The sequence below is a fragment of the Dysidea avara genome, chromosome 7, assembly GCF_963678975.1.
Source record: "Dysidea avara chromosome 7, odDysAvar1.4, whole genome shotgun sequence".
Taxonomy (NCBI): Eukaryota; Metazoa; Porifera; class Demospongiae; order Dictyoceratida; family Dysideidae; genus Dysidea; species Dysidea avara.
The window spans coordinates 11,366,826-11,384,678 of NC_089278.1; the positions used below are offsets into that span (position 1 = coordinate 11,366,826).

Below are 17,853 nucleotides of genomic sequence, written 5' to 3' on the forward strand. Positions count from 1 at the left end.
TCTTGGCAGCCTAGCAGTGGAGATTCTCTTAAAACAAAGCGATACTTTGGTGTGATTTTGTCAGGAATTTCATGGCGAGTATCGTGGTGTTAGCCATTTCTTTCTATTGTGTGCTGATAAGTAGTTTTAACAGCTTATACCAGCCCATGTACTTGTGTCCAATATATTGGACTTTGGTTTTCGAAAGGTTAATAACTGGTTTTTTGCACGCCGGTGCACAGCACTAATACAGATGTAGCTGTATTAGAATCAGGGAGTATTCGTTCTTGTAATGACTTAATTACAACAAACCTCAAGGATAGCATCACAGGGACATGATGAATGAGGATGGGGAAATATAATGTGTCCAAAGTAACTCACCTTAATTGTATTGACTCATATTTTATTTATTGTTGAATCTTAGACTATGGTACGGCTCATTTAGAGGTTTACTAGTCACCTGACATGTTCACTTAGTTACCTACACATGTTCACTTAGTCACCCGCCCTCAAGCAATTTTGTACATGATAAATAATTATAACACGAAAGGCACGCTGCAGTACTCGATAATACTATAATACTCTTCTTCTCCGTGTTCTACAAAAAAATCTGGACAAATAGTACACTAAGCAGTGTATCTACTGTAGTTCTAGCCGTTACTCTGGTTACCGGTCGAATATATATTTTTGTGGGTGCTGTAAGGATTTCAGGAAGAAACCGTTCCGCTGTTCTGCATTGCTCTTTCAGCCCATACTCATGCTCTGACTATAAAGGTACGTACTTTAAACCAGTCTAAATACGTTAAACACCGCGACCAATGGGAACTAAGCAATTTAGTAACCCCTCAGGCCCTTAGTAGTGCCCTCTCTGTGCTTGGGATGCTACAGCCTCGGGCCATCGGGGTTACTAAATTGCTTAGTTTCCTTGGCATTGGTGTCTAACTATTATTTAGAATGAAGGAGCACCTTAATAAAAACTATGCTATCTACTTAGAACTATGTGTATATTGTTTTGAGTCACGTGATGATAATGTTGCCACCAGTTGCGTAGTGACCAAAACAACTCTTGAGAGCCATTGCGTAAGCGTCCACTCAGGTTGTTACACAATGTTGTCAGTGCATGAGTTAGTCTTGCATAGCTGCTTGTAAGCTAGCCTGGTTACACAAATGTCCATTGGAGCCGTTGGTGCATATCAGTAGTATAGGTGCAGCTGGAACGTAAATGAGTAGCCCTTGTGCTTTTATAAATAGATTATTAGATTCATGATTGCTGCAGATCATGATCTCACTCATGAATATGAGAATTGTAGCTATTAACATATTGACAGTAGCTAGCTTTTTAATAGTGGTCATAAACTGACAAAAAAGTTCACAAACGAGTATAAGAAAAAATAGGAATTTTAAACTAAGTAGGGACAATGTGGAACTTATGCAATAAAAAGTACTGAACCAAGGAGTATTACGTAATGTCCAGATATTGTAAAACAGTAAGCAGTGAATACCATTTTGATTGTAGAATTTCCATAGCACAGTACGGATATTCACTTCTTATTGTTTTTGAACAGTATGTACTACTCCGATCCAGTACTTTTTATTGCAGCAGTACTACATTGTCTCTACTCTAGTTTAAAATCCCTATTTTTATAAATTGTAAACCTTCATTCAATGAATCAAGGCTGTTTTCGAGCTTAAATCTTGGTTTAACTTTCTGTTTTCAACACGTTTACTTGATGGCTGGTAACTGAAACCAGTTGAAACAGTTAAGTAGGGGCTAGCCTACATGCTGTAACAGGACTGAAAAACAATGTAACAAGCCTTGTAAGCTACCAAGAATGGCACATCTTTTCAAGTTCAAGGGGGCGTATCCCTTTTGTAAGCGAACAAAAATTAAGAGCAGCCACGATGCTTTGTGTAGAGGATTTGCATATGAAAACATGATAGACAAGCTATAAAACAGTAATGATGCTTCTGTGTGTAATTTGTGTTATAAAGTGGTATCCTTGAGTTAGCAATACATAGTAATGTAATTAATGAATTATGAAATACCGTAGTTACTCGATTTGTGCTGCACCCTAGAATAGTACTGCAGTGTGGTACTATTCGATGGTCTTTATCCTTGTGTTTGAAGATAATATTAATTGTACCACACTTAGTATAGCGGCGTAGCCCCCAAAATTGGTAATATTGTGCACTTTTTCATAAAGCCATGAAACTTTCCACATAAATAGTAGTCCTCAATACATGTAATTTTAGATATAGTGCCATCGCTGATTTGACCTTTGGTGACCTTTACGGCCATTTTTGTACAGAAAATTGATCATTTTTGTCTTTAACTCCCTGAGGCAGTAATTAACTTGTTAGAACATGGTACCAAACAAAAGATCTTGCTGATAGAAACAACTTGGCTTTTATCTGAAGTCAATAGGTGATTTCATTACAAAGTTATGATCATATTTATTAGCTGCAAAATTTGATATATTTACCTGCCCTTGAGGTGTGAATTACCTGTGGGCAGATATTATGCATAAATTTATCAAATTTTGCAGCTAATAAATATGATCATACCTTTGTAATGAAATCACCTATTGACTTCAAATAAAAACCAAGTTGTTTCTATCAGCAAGATCTTTTGCGTGGTACCATGTTCTAACAAGTTAATTACTGCCTCAGGGAGTTAAAGACAAAAATGATCAATTTTCTGTACAAAAATGGCCATAAAGGTCACCAAAGGTCAAATCAGCGATGGCACTATATCTAAAATTACATGTATTGAGGACTACTATTTATGTGGAAAGTTTCATGGCTTTATGAAAAAGTGAACGATTTTTGGTTGTGCCGCTATACTAACTATACTTTCGTAATTACTCTTTACTAGTGCTCTCATATCTTTAGTATTAATCTCCATCTTGATTAAAGAAGGCATTAACCTGGTAAAACTTACGTCTGTCACATAATCGAAATTCCGGATATTAGTTAGTAAATTGACCACGTAGTACGAGGCGTGCTACAAGGACTTGAGTGAAAGAAAGGTCTTGTATAGAAGAAGTAAGTAGCAACGTGTTGTGATCGTTTTATAGACTATAATATAGAATCGCTATAGCAGTGGCAGGTTTAAAATATTAGTAGCGCACCCTCGAATAATACCATAGTATAGCACTATTTGAAGGCTTATTGTTGGGCAAAATATAATAGTAACCCTGGGGCACAAATCGAGTAAATATGGTACATTTAATTTGAGTATTGTTACAAAACAAGGCGGAAAACAAAGCTACAATAACTATAGCATACTGTGTGTATATTTAATTTATAAAGAATTGACTAATTCAAGGATAGCATTTAGTGGGCGTCGAGTTTTTGGAAGTAGCGCAGCATCAACTTGGTCTTACTCTTACTATTCTTCTAATTCATCATGGTCTGTTGGGTTGCTTTAACCTTCAAAATTTGGCACAGCGGCTGTACTCTAAGTGAACCATCATATTCATTGTGTTTCCTAAATACTTTAATTTCTTTAGGCACAATTTACAATAAATGGTTGTCGATTTTCATTAAATTCACCATCTTTCGCAAGGAAATCAAAGTGTTTTCATACTCCGCTCTTTGTGCCTTATCCAGTGGCAGCATTTCACAATGTTCACTATTTAAGTCTTCACTGTCACTGTCACTAGAAACACTAGCAATGGACTTTAAATTATTGTCTAAGGTGCTAACATACACAATTAGAAGAAGTCAAAATATTAAACCACAACAATTAGTCACGTGTCAAACTAAAGCAATCACAAGCACATGTACTTGCTATCACACTACCAACAGATATCGAGATAGTCGTTTTATTGTTTTAATCACACAGCTCTAGGTCCTACTGTACCATAATACCCTGAATGCTAAATTAAAAAATAAAACTACAAAAGTACATGCTTACCTTATCATTTACTAGAAATCGAATGTCAACTTCATATTTCTCCAATGTATCTTTAAGAGAAGTAGCATCTGATTGTAATTTAACAACATTACTGTTGGCCTCAGCTAATTGTTTTTGGCAAAGTTCAAACCTACATGTATAATATAAAGCACAAGCGTAAGTAATTGAGTAACAAACACAAACTTTTTGTCACTACTCTTGACTGTCATAGAAAGATGCTCAACTTCTCCTTGTAACTGACAATTGGATTGTTCCATTGATGAAAGCATTTCTTCTTTGGTTGCCAATTTTAATTGAGTCTCTTCAACTTCATGGGTAAGTTGGTCCATCTTTGTGTGAAGGCACTCATTATCATGCTATTAAATAGTAACATTTATAATGCAAAAGTGGACTATATGATTGCTCACTAATGCTGTCTTTAAATTTCCTGACAAAGTTTCAATTCGGATTCTCTTGTTGTCATTTTCCTCCTTGTTACTCTGTAGTTCTACATTCACTGTATCTAGGAATATCAATAAGCAAATTCATACCAGGGCAGTTAAAAATTACATATAGGGTTCCAGCAATAAAAAAGTAGTGTATGAACAAAGGTAGATAGCTCTTCCATGCAGTGGGAAAATCCCTACATTGACATGTTACCACCATCTGTTCAATGCCAAAGTAGTGATTTCTCCACTAGCTAGCTACTTTCACTACTTTTTGTTGCTGGAACCCTACTTCCTTTTAATTACACTAGTTTATTAACTTTTGTTATAACAAAGCTATAACATGCATGGTGGATGACTGCTTTATTAGAGCATCTTGATCTTGCTACCTGCTAAGCCATATACAATAGATTGAGCATGGTTGAATGACATGTTGTGCTTATAGTCTGGATGACAAAACTCAAAATCCAATGTTATGTCACATCCCACTGGTAATTTTTGTTTTTTTGGCTAAGATAGTTAATTCTGTTCATAATAATGTTAGTTAAAGTTGTTGCTCATCAAAAACTGTTACCAAAGTGTGTTTCTGCAGCTGAGGGTATTTATTGTGTTTTTGGATCTATGTCTGTACCACAATTTGCATTAGATAAAGCTGTTAAGATAATAAATTGCACATTCTAAAATATTCAATTTGTGACTTTCACATATATGTTATATACATAATATGGTACATTTCATTATTTGCTCAATTTCACATGTTTATGTCAGATTACAGTACTTTTTCCATGCAGGTACACCATACATCAAGATGTTAGAGCTGTCACTCTAATCTTCTGTGTCTGTGTCCCCTTGCTGGTCATCTGAACAGGATACATTTGTTGATTGGTTTCCACAGTCAACACATTTGCATGAATCTGTGCATGGAAGTCCTTGTCTTACACAAGAGCACATTCTCTTGTCAGGTGAGCAACCTGACTTATACCCACAACATATTGAGGAGAGAATGGCATCTGGAGCTGGAGGTTGTGTCATCCAAATTATTAATATTTGGTCTCCTTCTACCTTCCATCCATGACCATTTGGACTAGGATTGATGTTGTCTGGAGGTCTTGCATGAAGGCAACGTTTCCAAGTAGCAGCTTGGTAGCATGCTCACATCAAATACAACTCTGGGAGTTGCTCAGAGGAACATCCTTTACCACAGAATAACTGATATCTAGCTTCATTTACGCTTTGAAGTTCACGCTTCCCATACATGTGGCAGACAAACTCTTCATACTGTGAAAGCAGTGATGGTGATGGACTAACTGTCTCACCTATGGACATCATTGTAGATAGATGGTAAGTGCTTTCACTGGAGATCATTAATTCAAATGGAACTTTCTTGCCATGGCCACAAAATGAACTGGTTGAATCAGACCCAGTAAATGCATGAAAGCCTGGTAATGCCTTACATATATTGATTCCCACATTGTTAGCTACTGATGTGATGTTGATAATTCTTTGTCTATACTTAGTCCCAGTGTATAAGAGTATCCGTGAATGTATTTTATGTGCTACTCAACAAGCAAATACAGCTACATCAGTATCAGGCATTTGAATGATGATAGTATCCCAATTTACCTGTTGTGAAGCATGGAAAGCATGAAGTAATAGTCTGGTGTCAGCTTCTTCTTGAGAACTACACAATTCACTTACTTCAGTGCAAACTACATGTTCTTTCAGTACTTTAAGGCAGTGGCAATATTCTCCATGTGTTATGTACAGTGTTCCTCTGTAGTAAGGTGCATAGCAATCTTGATGCCACTGATTAAATAGAAACTCAATCAATTCTTCTTTATTTCCCCGAACTGACAAGTACCTTTTCCATTGCTTTGGACAGGGCTGATCACAATGAAGTATTCTTGTACGTATGACATCACCTTTAGTTCTTCTAGATTGCTCAGCATTCTTAATTGATACATCTGGGTAAGTGTCACAAACAAAGTCCACACGCATTTCATTATTTGTGTGCTCCATTATTAGAGAAAAGATGTACTGTGCAAGTTGTGGCATAGTGTCTGGTATGGCTTGAGAATTGATAGATTGGATGAGAGCCATGCCATCATACATCCAACTTGATACTTGGTTGATGGTCACATCAAATGGTGAGGCTTGGCTTTCCAGCAGTTCAAGAAGTTTTGATTTGTTAGTTCTCATTAGAGAGCCATTTGTATTAGCTATGGAGCAGGAAAGTGGACCAAGGCTGTACTTCAGTACATTTCGAAGATTAAAAGTGTTTGTATGAGCCTGTAGTATCACTAGCATGAGAGCTAGCAAATTGCGATCTGCTTTTAAGGTTACTTGTTTCCCAGTTTTTGTGCTAACAACTGACTTTGATGCTAACAACGAAAAATTGCCCAGATTCAACTTTTGATTGGTTCAAACAGGCAAATTTTGGGTTGCACAATTCGTTCTGAGATGAAAGTTTTAAAGCGTTCATCACCCACAGTGTATGCATTAAGCAAATGATCTGTAACAGTTTCAGTGGCAACTGTGCCTGATGAAATATTCAGTAATTTATCATTACCATGGTCTGTGAATGGATTGTACCATGTTGTCAGAGTGGTCATGGTCTTTGTGATATCTTCTTCATCACGTTTCTTTCGATTAAAATGGCAATCTTTAGGTGCTGATTTGCTAGTAGTACAATTTGCATGGTATCAACATAGATCACAATATTGTGCACGCTCGTGTGCAGTAACAAGCCATCTGCGCACTGCTCCACTATTGAGACTATAGCCAATGATACCACCTTTGGAATTAGTGCTGCGATTAACAGTTTGTTCTATTGTTTGATCCACTACAGTTTGGCTAAAACTATTAGCTCTCTGCTGCACTACAAATTCACCAGAATTAAGAGCCTCATGTGCTTCAGGGTGCTTACTTGGCAAATTACACATTTCTGCCAGATACACTGTTAGGAAACAGCAATAGTTGACTCTGTCATATGCAAAAAACCATGGTAGCATATGACGAATGCATTCAAGATGTAATTACCAGTTCCCTTCCCGTGGTGCCCGTGTGAATGATAAGAGCAGTTGTACCATATTTATGTATGAGCTCCAAAATCTTGGGTTGACTTCAGTTAAATTCAGTTCCATATTTCTGGGACCACAACACTGATTATGATAGTACTGTTCAATTGATGGAGCAGGTGGTATTATTGTTCTACTTTTAGACCTCTGTCCTACAGCTACATTGCTACTATCTACAGCATATTGGGAGTCCATTTGCTTCTGAATCATTATGCCATTGGTGCAGTGGGTTGTGCCTGAACCACTAAGGGTCTCTTCATTAATGTCATTATTGTCAAAACACAAACTTACTCTGGATGATGGGTTAACGTTGGATGGAAAAAACACCTCATCTTCATGTATTCTTTCAAGATGACGTTCTGCCATAGCAGTCTGCACTTCCTCTAATTGAGTGTAACCATAGATAATAGAGTACTTAAAAGGGATAGGAAACGCAATAACGTGACGTCACAAAATACGTACAATTCTATTGGAATTCCGTGTAGCACGTCACGAACATACTCGTTACGCTTGCTGCGCTTGTATCAAAGAGAAACAAATTGTTGTAACGACAGAATTTTGTAACCAACGACTGTGAAACTTTGCTACAGTGAACTCAAGTAAGTAATCGAGGGAAATAGGATGGTACCAACCCTAAGGAAGTTATACGCAAAATTAAAGGAGATTGAAAGTGAAAAAAACAGCCCAAAAATTACTTTAAACCACTTTACTTTCTTCGTAAATATATTCTATCCTTTTAACTGTGATAAACCTATTCCTTACCATTTAACAGAGGGAACCAGAGGAAATATCGGAGCAAAACAGGAACTGTTGCTTGAAGAAATGACTAAGTATCTTCCATTTTTAACCAAAAGTTTAAACCACCTTGCAGTACAACGCAACGGTAAAAGACTGTGTTGGTGACACGCCTAGCTTACCACAAGATTCGAAAGTGGAACCGGCTATAAAAGAAGCGGTATGGACGAGGCATGAAGGTACTATGAGCGAAAGTGTGACAGCGTGTAACAAACACGGTTAATGCGATACGCTTTGTTACAAAATCTACGGTCTGAATTGTCTCGCCAAAATCTCTCACATAGGCCTAAATACTTGCTGTAGTCTGTTGGATTACTATTTACGCTGCTTAGAACACCAATTCTCATGCTTGAGCACAAAACTGTCTTGTCCTTTCAAGTCACGCGTAACGGAAATTAAACCGGAAATCGCTTGCGTTTCCTATCCCTTTACTCTATTATCTATGGTGTAACTAATTCCATGACCAAACCGATTCAGAAGGGTAGCTGCATTTTTGCTTCCTGTCATGCTATGGATGGTCAGTGGTAATAAAATGTGCTTAGGGGTACCCTTTGATGTGGAGTGAATGATATCCTGTGCTATTGATACAACTTGACGATGGACAATGCTGTTTTCTGTTGGCTGCTTGATTTCCAAATTAACATCACTACTGTCTTGATAACCATCAATTATCCATAAGAGGAGATTGTACAAACAGGCTGGAATTACGCTCTCTGCTTTTTCTGGTTCTAAACTACTTGTGTCACCTGGCCATGGTATTTCATTGTTTAGTGATTTTATTGATCTCCGTGCAGATAGTGCACTATGCAGTAGATCTAATCTAGCTCCTATAACTACCAACAGCATCCACACTTTCGACATTGTCCCCAGCATCTGTACTTTCTGATGGTGACACTACATTATAACGAGCTACTTCTAAAATTTCCAGAAGTTCTGATTCACTGGTGTTGTATAATATTATGAGGTATCAGTTGGCAAGTAAAATCCTACTGCATTTCCAAATTCTTTTTCAATGCGATGCTTCAGTTTTTCTGTGCGATAATGTGATATTGTAACACCATTTCGATTAAGCTCCTGGATATAAATACTCTTTAACAATGACAGTGGTAGAATAGTTTTATTGTAGATGACGTATGTATGTACTTTCTCACGAATACAATCAAATGATATTTTGCAGGGATCAAACTCTGAAGCAATCCTGGGTGTAATAGCTCGCTGTATGTGTTCTTTGCTGGTAAAGGTTGCATAACATGATTTGTGGTAAAGAATGTTCATTGCAACAAGGTCTTCTCCTCCAATTCTTCGTAAAACAGCTTCATCATTTCTGGCCTGGGTAGCATCTTCGATTTTCTTAGCAGCAGCAAGGGTACAACATTTTTTCAGTGGGGCTATTACTCTTCTTCTACTAGCAAATTTGTGCACAAATTTGGTGTCTTGGCAAAATAAACAGCAACTTATATCAAAGTTTGGCACTGACAGTCTTGTTACAGACCTTCTTCTTGATGTAAGCGATGGAGTGCACTGACTACCCAATGGCATAATATCTGTAAATTTCTTAAGTTTGCTACTGCTTGTGTACAATTGATAACATAAACGATGATAGCCATTATGGGGTGTAGTAATATCGGTGGATGCTTTGTCACCAAAACAATCTTGGTAAACGCTGTCTTGATGTGTCTCGGCTGATGTTTTGAAAGTTCTCCAGCTTCTCTCAGTAAACTTCACTACTTTATGATTGGCAGCAGAACAGTGGCACAAGCTCTTGTATAGAGAAGAATTGTATATGTAAACGTTGTGTAATTGACATATATACAAATGATGTGCACTATAGCATTGTATGTTATTTTTTCAAAGGGCTATATGACTAGGCTAAACTTAAGAATACAATAGAAAGTCACCGACTAGCACTCATACGAAACCTCAGTAGGTAGTTGCATTGATTGCAATAGTGCATGGTAAAATGAATACAAGTACAAATCTGTTAGAGTCAATATGATGTTGTAGTCTATGTAAGGATACACATGGAGGGGGGGATTTCCTGGCTCATGACACTAACAATAAGTAACAGATTAAGCACACAGGTTATTGTACTAATACACTAACTGTACATCGAATTTAGTACTAACTTACGGTTATTATAAACGCGTACCATAAGTAAGCCTCCTAAACTCTCTAATACAACGTACAGTTATGCCCAGCATAGTAAGTAACTTACTCAAACATTGTCAGCACTGGTGTTTGTTGTTTCTTTTGATGTTTAACATTTGTTTTGGTACACAAACCTTCTGTTTCAGAGCCGGTTTCTATCACAACAGATTTGCGATATACGCGGCCATAAGCCAGTATACGTGGCTAGTACGCTGCGAAGTTAGGTGACGACTTAACTAAGGTGTTTCACAGATACCAGTCCTTACTGTGTAGTTATAAAGTGCATGCACTATTTACCTATTGCTATAACTCTACCGAATAGCAGCATAAGCTACCTCGAATATTTGTTTATAGTTTAGGCAAGAGGCAAGCGATGTACATAATTTTCAGCGATAAAAAAAAAGTCGGGTTAAAAGCTTATGGAGCAGCAGAACTGTGTGGTAACCAGTTTGTGTACTTCTGTAGCGATTCCGGACAAGCAACAAATAAAAATAAGTTATTTATAAGGTACCTTATACGATGGTATTAAAATAATTAAGTTGCCAAGGGAGTGCTACCTGCTTAAAAATGAAGCACATTTAGCAGTTTGTCACCTGCACTATTACTACCGATTGCAGCTGGGTCAATAAGGTCTTCTGGCATGTTCTGATTGCTAAAGGGTATGAGAATGCTGGAAGTAAAGGTACATTATATGTGTGTTGTTGTTGATTCCAAAATAAAGGAACATTTATTCCATTTAAAACTATGCGACTGCAATACAGATGTCAAAAAGTTCTAAATGGAAATTTATAATTGTGGCCAGTAGTCAGATTGCTGGTTGTCAACTTTTTCTTGAACGTGCTTTGTCAAGGATTACCACCTCTCAGATGCAACAGTCTCAAATCCTTGATAAACCAGTTCCTTAACTTCAGTCTTTAAAATAAGTACATATTGACTGTCCAATGTGTATCCAGTTTAACCTTGAAGTTGTCTAAAGAGCATACATCAATAACATGCTGGGGTCCATGCATTCACTACACGGTAAGAGAAAAAGTTGCTTCATAACAAACAAGAGGAACAGTACTTGTAAAGTTTCAATTCATGTCCTCTGGTAATCCCTACTGATGGTGTGAATAAGTCATTAACATCAATGTCCACTAAACTATTGAATATCTGACATAAGTATATCATATCACCATGCTGATGACAGTAATTAAGTGAAGGCAGCCTTAATTCTGCAAGTCTTGTGCCATAGTCACTGTCATGTAAACTGGTGATCAATTTGGTTGCTCTACGTTGAATTGTTTCAACTTTCCTTTGGTCCATTAATTTAATCCTTTAAGGACTACAATAATTTACGCAGTGCCTACCCTGAAAACCCACAAATTTTATGAAATTTGCGTATTCTATTACTTAGCAAGTTTGTAGCGTCACCAAAACCGCAGGAAGTAGTAAGGGCTAATACAAACTGTAGTACAGATTCGCCTATCAATAATAAGCAAAACTATCTAAGTTATAAATGTGTAGAACTAACCATTTTCAACTAGCAAAGCGATTTGTTAACACCGGTGACGATCTGTCTTCTTCGCAATGCGATCTGTTACAAGTCATTGCTTTACTCCTTTTAAATAGTGCCATCATGTAATCTTGCATGCATCTCTAAATGAAGAGTGCTGGGAAATTTATTGTAGCTCAATACCAACTATAAGGTGAAAGTTGTGGACAGATTTGTACAAGGTAAGTTTTGTTATTGTGTAAATATAATATACGTGTAGGTTAAGGACCTAGCAAGAGGATCTTCGTGGATTTTAAAAACCGAGCAAAGCAAAGTTTATAAAATACATGAAGATCCGAGGGCGTGGTCTCTAACTGACTTAGAAAATGTATGCATTATATATGGGCATGTAGGTGAAGTCATTGTTGGATTGGGTTATATGTCGTACTGAAATTGTCGTATAATGTTAAAATAATCACGGAAGAGTGAACATGTTTTTGTTGAAGTGTTGAAAAAAAATCAAGGCTCGCACCTCTTCCTTTCGCAAGTTAGACTAATTGGATCTGGCACAGCTGGGAAACGGCAGTGATCGATGATGTCAAGCCGGGTTAGTGGTAGCCAGTGCCAATGGCATCACAGCAGTGTAACGAAGAATAGATTATATACGATGGGACGAGTTGTCACAAGTTGTGCCTTCAGTGGCACCACAGTAGCATGAAGAACAGGCACGGCTTCTAATATGGACCACACCCACATTACATGTAGCGAAAAATAATGTTCTACAAGGAAGCTTACCTAGTTAGGTCTTGGTAAAGTTCATCCATAGTTTAATAGACAACGAAAACAGCTATAAAACACTCTAGAAACAAATGGGCGCTAAACAGAATTTACTGTGATATTTTTGGACTTCTCCGTTCATAGCAACAAATGTATTTACAACGTTAGATTGTATCTCCCATAATCGAATTCTTTTAGGTATGCCTATAAAATGAATAGAGTGGTTAACCATATGTTGGCCTGGGTGACTGGCCTGGGTGACTGGCCTGGGTGACTGGCCTGGGTGACTGGCCTGGGTGACTGGCCTGGGTGACTGGCCTGGGTGACTGGCCTGGGTGACTGGCCTGGGTGACTGGCCTGGGTGACTGGCCTGGGTGACTGGCCTGGGTGACTGGCCTGGGTGACTGGCCTGGGTGACTGGCCTGGGTGACTTGCCTGGGTGACTGGTCACCCACTGCAGGCTATCAGCCTGATTATGCTTGGAGGGAGCATTGCAAATCAATGATCAAAAGTGAGATTTGTGATGCTTGAGGTCTTTTCTGCTAGCAGGTTTCTAACCATTTTAAGAACCTGCTAGCAGGTCTCTTAGTGGATTTTAAAGACCTCATTATCCTTCAAAGATCAAAGCATATTATGCATACTATTTTCTAATTAAAATTAGAAGGCTAGTTCTTTCTAACGTAGTTTCACGTAATATATTGGCATTGTATATCAAAAGAATCGCCTACTACTGGTGAACAAAATTGTCTGCTTAAAGCCCATAGCTTCTAACACTGCGAAGATATAGCTCTTTGTTTACTGCTTAATATCTTGGACGTACATGTACGACACTGGGCTTTCGCGTGAGGCTATATTTGGATGTACATGTACAACGGTGGTCCTTAAAGGGTTAAGTAGTGAGGTCCCCATATTATGTTACCATTCTCAAGTATGGGACGCACCATAGATTAGTAAAGATGAACTAACATATTAGGGTCCAAGTAAGCAAAGCTTCTTTTGATCAACCCAAGTACAGGTGTGTTGGTGAAATTTACAACCCCAAGGTCTCTGATAGATTGTGCTGGCTAGATAGCAATGCCATAAAGGTAATAGAGGTAATAAGTGTGTTGTTGTGCAGTTCCGAGGTGTAAGACATTACGTTTACTAATGTTAAACTTTAATTTCCACTTTAATTTCCACTTCAATGACCATTCAGAGAGACAATTTAAGTCAAGCTGTAGCTGGGTATAGTCTTCATGGGTATTTATATGTCTAAAAATCTTGACAAGAAGTAGGATTGGACTCTTAACAACATCAGGTATGTCATTTATACATATACAAATTGAAAAGCAGAGGCCCCAAAACAGACCCCTGAGGCACACCACTAATCACATCAGCGCAGGTAGAACAATGACCATTTATAACAACTCTCTGTTTCCTTCCAGTTTAAAAAGCTTCAATCCAAGATAGCAGGTTACCTGAATACCGTATCCATATAATTTACTTAGCAAACACTTATGTGGAACTGAGTCAAATGCTTTTTGGAGTCCAAGTACACAACATCTGTCATCCAAACACTGTGTCCAATGATTAATTGCATGAAGCAGTTGGCTAGTACAAGACCTTCTTGTGGTAAAACCATGTTGAGAATAAGTTGTTGTTACACATATAAGAGAAAATATTGTCCTTAATGATATACTCCATCACTTTCATAATTGGTAAAGTAAGACTAACTGGTCTATAATTATTACATGAATGACGGCAGCCTTTTTTGTGAATAGGGGTTATGTGACCACATTTCCAACCATCAGGTATAATTTTTTGTTGAAAAGATTTTTTAAATAATAGCAAGAGGGGTACTAATTTGTAGTGCTGTTTCTTGTAGTGCGAGGATAGGCCAACCATCAAAGTGAGGGGATTTATCTGTTTTTTTAGTTAATAAGCTTATTTTAAACAATGTTGGCATTGATATCAATATCAGTGATGGGTGATACTTCATGATTAAGTTGGAATCCTGCAACTGTAGTATCATCTGATGGTGTAAAAACACTTAAAAAGTATTTGTTAAAAATGTCAGCAATCTCACTGCTATCTTGTGTGTCAGTCCCATTAGACCTTTGATGATGACGATGGTGGCCACCACTGCCACCACCACCACCACTGCCACCGCCTCTACCACCACTGCCTCAACCACCACCGCCTCTACTTCCACCGCCGCCGCCGCCACCACCACCACTGAGTCCAAGTCTTTTTCTGAACCTACTTCATCTGATGTAATGATAGTTTGTTATTTACAGTACTATATAATGTTACAAAAATATATTACAGCCACATAGCAGATATTGAAATCATGCATGATGAGGGCGAGAGTGTGACGTGTGGCTTCACCACAAACTGAAACATGTGTCAACATAAACATCAAAAGACTACACTTACCCCAAGAATGGCATCATAACTGGAGTGTCTTACATTCGAATGAAGCGTTTTAAATAAATTTTTAACAGATTGAGAGGCGCTACCGAGCAATATAGGAGGCCTGTGTAATGTAGCAATCATGAGTTATTTCTTTTGAGGATCCGGCTTAACATGTATGTACCACATGGTGATTTGATATTTCTATGATGGTTTTTAGAAGTAACATTTGGGTGACACACATCACTTCAGGTGGAAATTGTACTACATGCAAGGCCACTCCAAGTTATACCTTAGTTTCTGGTCACTCCTTAGCAAACAAAAGTGGGTGAATGATCAGGACTTCAGGACTATAGACTCTTACATATACACCAGTAATGTATACTGGTATGACACACTGTATAATATTATTATTTTGCTCAATTTAGCTAGGCAATTAATGTTGATTTCAGTGTAATAACCAACATTCTTACAGGGTAAGTAATTATGCTTCTACAAAATTGCAATAGGAAAATTGTTGATGGCTAGATACACTGCTGAGCACAACAATGCATAGTTAAGGTCTGCTTGTAGCTACTTTTGCTTTCCCAGTGAAATGTCTCATTAGCTATCTCAGGAAAGTATTATTTAAGTTGTTCAAATGATCCAAATCAGAAATTCTTCATTTGCCTTAGCCCAATATGTGTTTCCAGCTTTCTGTTCAGTAAACCTTGAGAAAAGTAACTATCACAAGATTGAGTCATTGAGTGCACTAGGCTAGTAGTTTTCAGTGATTGCCAATCTAGGACCAAACAGTCATTTAGTCATGGAAAAGTTTGAGCTCACCAAATGTTACCACCTTTCCAGTCAGTGTACCAGTGATCGGTGATAAGGAAATCGAAGTTTAGAAGAGTTACTATACTAATCATTAGAGGATCACATTTGAATTGCGAGGAAAGTTAAAGTCATAGCCTATCTGATGCTACACGCTGAAGTTAATTTGGAGCATTAATAACAGCTATAAAATGAAGGACCAAGAAACATTTTTTGGTAATGAGGCATATATATTTCACTGTTCTAACATTAGAGTTAAGGATAGTGTGACGGCTCTGTTAGAATCCCTGACTGCTCTATTAGAGTATCTCAATCTTTTGCGGTGTTTACAAAAATCAGTGTCCTTACTGGGTCACGTGCACGCATATCAATAGTCCTTATAAACTGGGTTCCATGTGGGCAGGTGACCAGAAACTAAGGTTTGACTTAAACAGTACTACCATACTGTTTTGATGTAGTACTCTACTGCAGCAAGCATACTTAAGCTCTCCTGCAATTCAACACAACGACCAGCCTTGTTATCAACTTCACATTGTAACTGTTCTGTTGCTGTCTTGAGATTAGCTATATCATCTTCTAAAGACTGAATCTGAAAGTAAACACATACACAATTATAACAAACAAATCATTAATCATTATCACTAACCGTCTGGTTAGAAGTGAATATTGATGATTTATGGCTACTAATCAAAAGAGCCTGTTGTTTTTCGTGATGCTCCACTATTCAGAAAATAATACAATAATAATAATAGTACTACATATACAATCAAGTACTAAAAATAATACAAAATGTTATGTAAAAAATAAAACAATGAACTACATTAATGTACACAAAAATCATAAGCTACAAAACTGTTCTAACCAGGAATATGGTGACTGACGAACAAAGGCATACGTGTATGATCGTGGAGATATTAAAACGATATGACAATTCTATTGAACGTCAATAAAAACAGCTTTACATGTGATGCACATTGCATAGTGTGCGTATGTTCATGCCTATGTATATCTACCAATAATAATCATAAAGAGACAATGGGTTGTCATTTGTAAAAGCAGATATAGAACAGGTCAGTGTTATTTTATGCAGTTTCACAAGTGTTTCAGAGCTTTTTGATTTACAGATTAATGTTTCACCAGTGTGTCAGACTGCTATAGAGACAGTTTGTAAGAAGTAAATCAAAATACTGTACAATCAAGATACTCTAATACAGCAGTCACTTAACTGTAATCGAGAACATCCTTTTAATTGCCGGTGCCATCTTTGGTTAGGTACCCTAAAGTTTATACTGTTTACAAGAGTGTAAAGGAGCTAAGTCCATGTACATTTTGCAAATATATATGCACATCTACCAGAGCAGTTTCTTACTCTAATACCCTTAATTCTACTATAGCAGTCACATCTAAAGGTTATCTTAGAAAATCATGTAATATAATTGCATAAAACTTACACAACTGGTGTACCACTGGGAGTAGCTACGTAGCTACTCTTGAACACACAGTATTCTAGCAACACATTGTTATTAGGTGTGCGATTATCTAGATATATTTGATTATTGAGATATCATAAGACTTATCGAGATAAGGATGATACGTAGGTTTAAAAAACTACAAGGTCTACAAACTTAACAAAGCCACAAAGGCACAAATGTCAAATAATCAAATATTTTCATGCGAGTGATTGAAACAATACAGGAACAATCTAAATAGTTTAGTACATGATGTGCATTGCATTATTGGCATGAGCCACGTGCACAGTTATGTAGTACCAACCAGTACCAGCCAACATATACATCGCTCCATGATTATTCTAGATATTTGCTCAATCGTGTAAAGTAAAGTACTGTTGCCACTATCCATACCTGGAGTCACCCAAAATGGTTCTGATACAATGATTATGAAAATCAGTCAAATGCCTCAGATGGGGAGCCTTAAAAGTCTGCGTTTCAGCCTCATACAATAGTAAAACTAACACAGTCGCCTGATACTGCACACACCCCCAGCACGCACACGCACACGCACACACTATAATGCGTGCAATCAAATTTTTCACCA

General features: G+C 37.5%; 1 protein-coding gene across 4 annotated transcripts in view; it reads right to left on the minus strand.

The window, feature by feature from the left end:
• LOC136262153 (synaptonemal complex protein 1-like) overlaps nt 1-17,853 on the minus strand; it is a 391,211-nt gene that overhangs the window by 248,850 nt on the left and 124,508 nt on the right. For all 4 annotated transcript variants that reach the window (XM_066056308.1, XM_066056311.1, XM_066056309.1 and 1 more), the window contains exons 9-13: nt 16,445-16,518; nt 16,279-16,387; nt 4,306-4,400; nt 4,082-4,254; nt 3,899-4,028 (exon numbers count right to left, since the gene is read on the minus strand). In XM_066056308.1, coding sequence (XP_065912380.1) covers nt 3,899-4,028; nt 4,082-4,254; nt 4,306-4,400; nt 16,279-16,387; nt 16,445-16,518 — 581 coding nt within the window. The remainder of the gene's footprint in view (nt 1-3,898; nt 4,029-4,081; nt 4,255-4,305; nt 4,401-16,278; nt 16,388-16,444; nt 16,519-17,853) is intronic.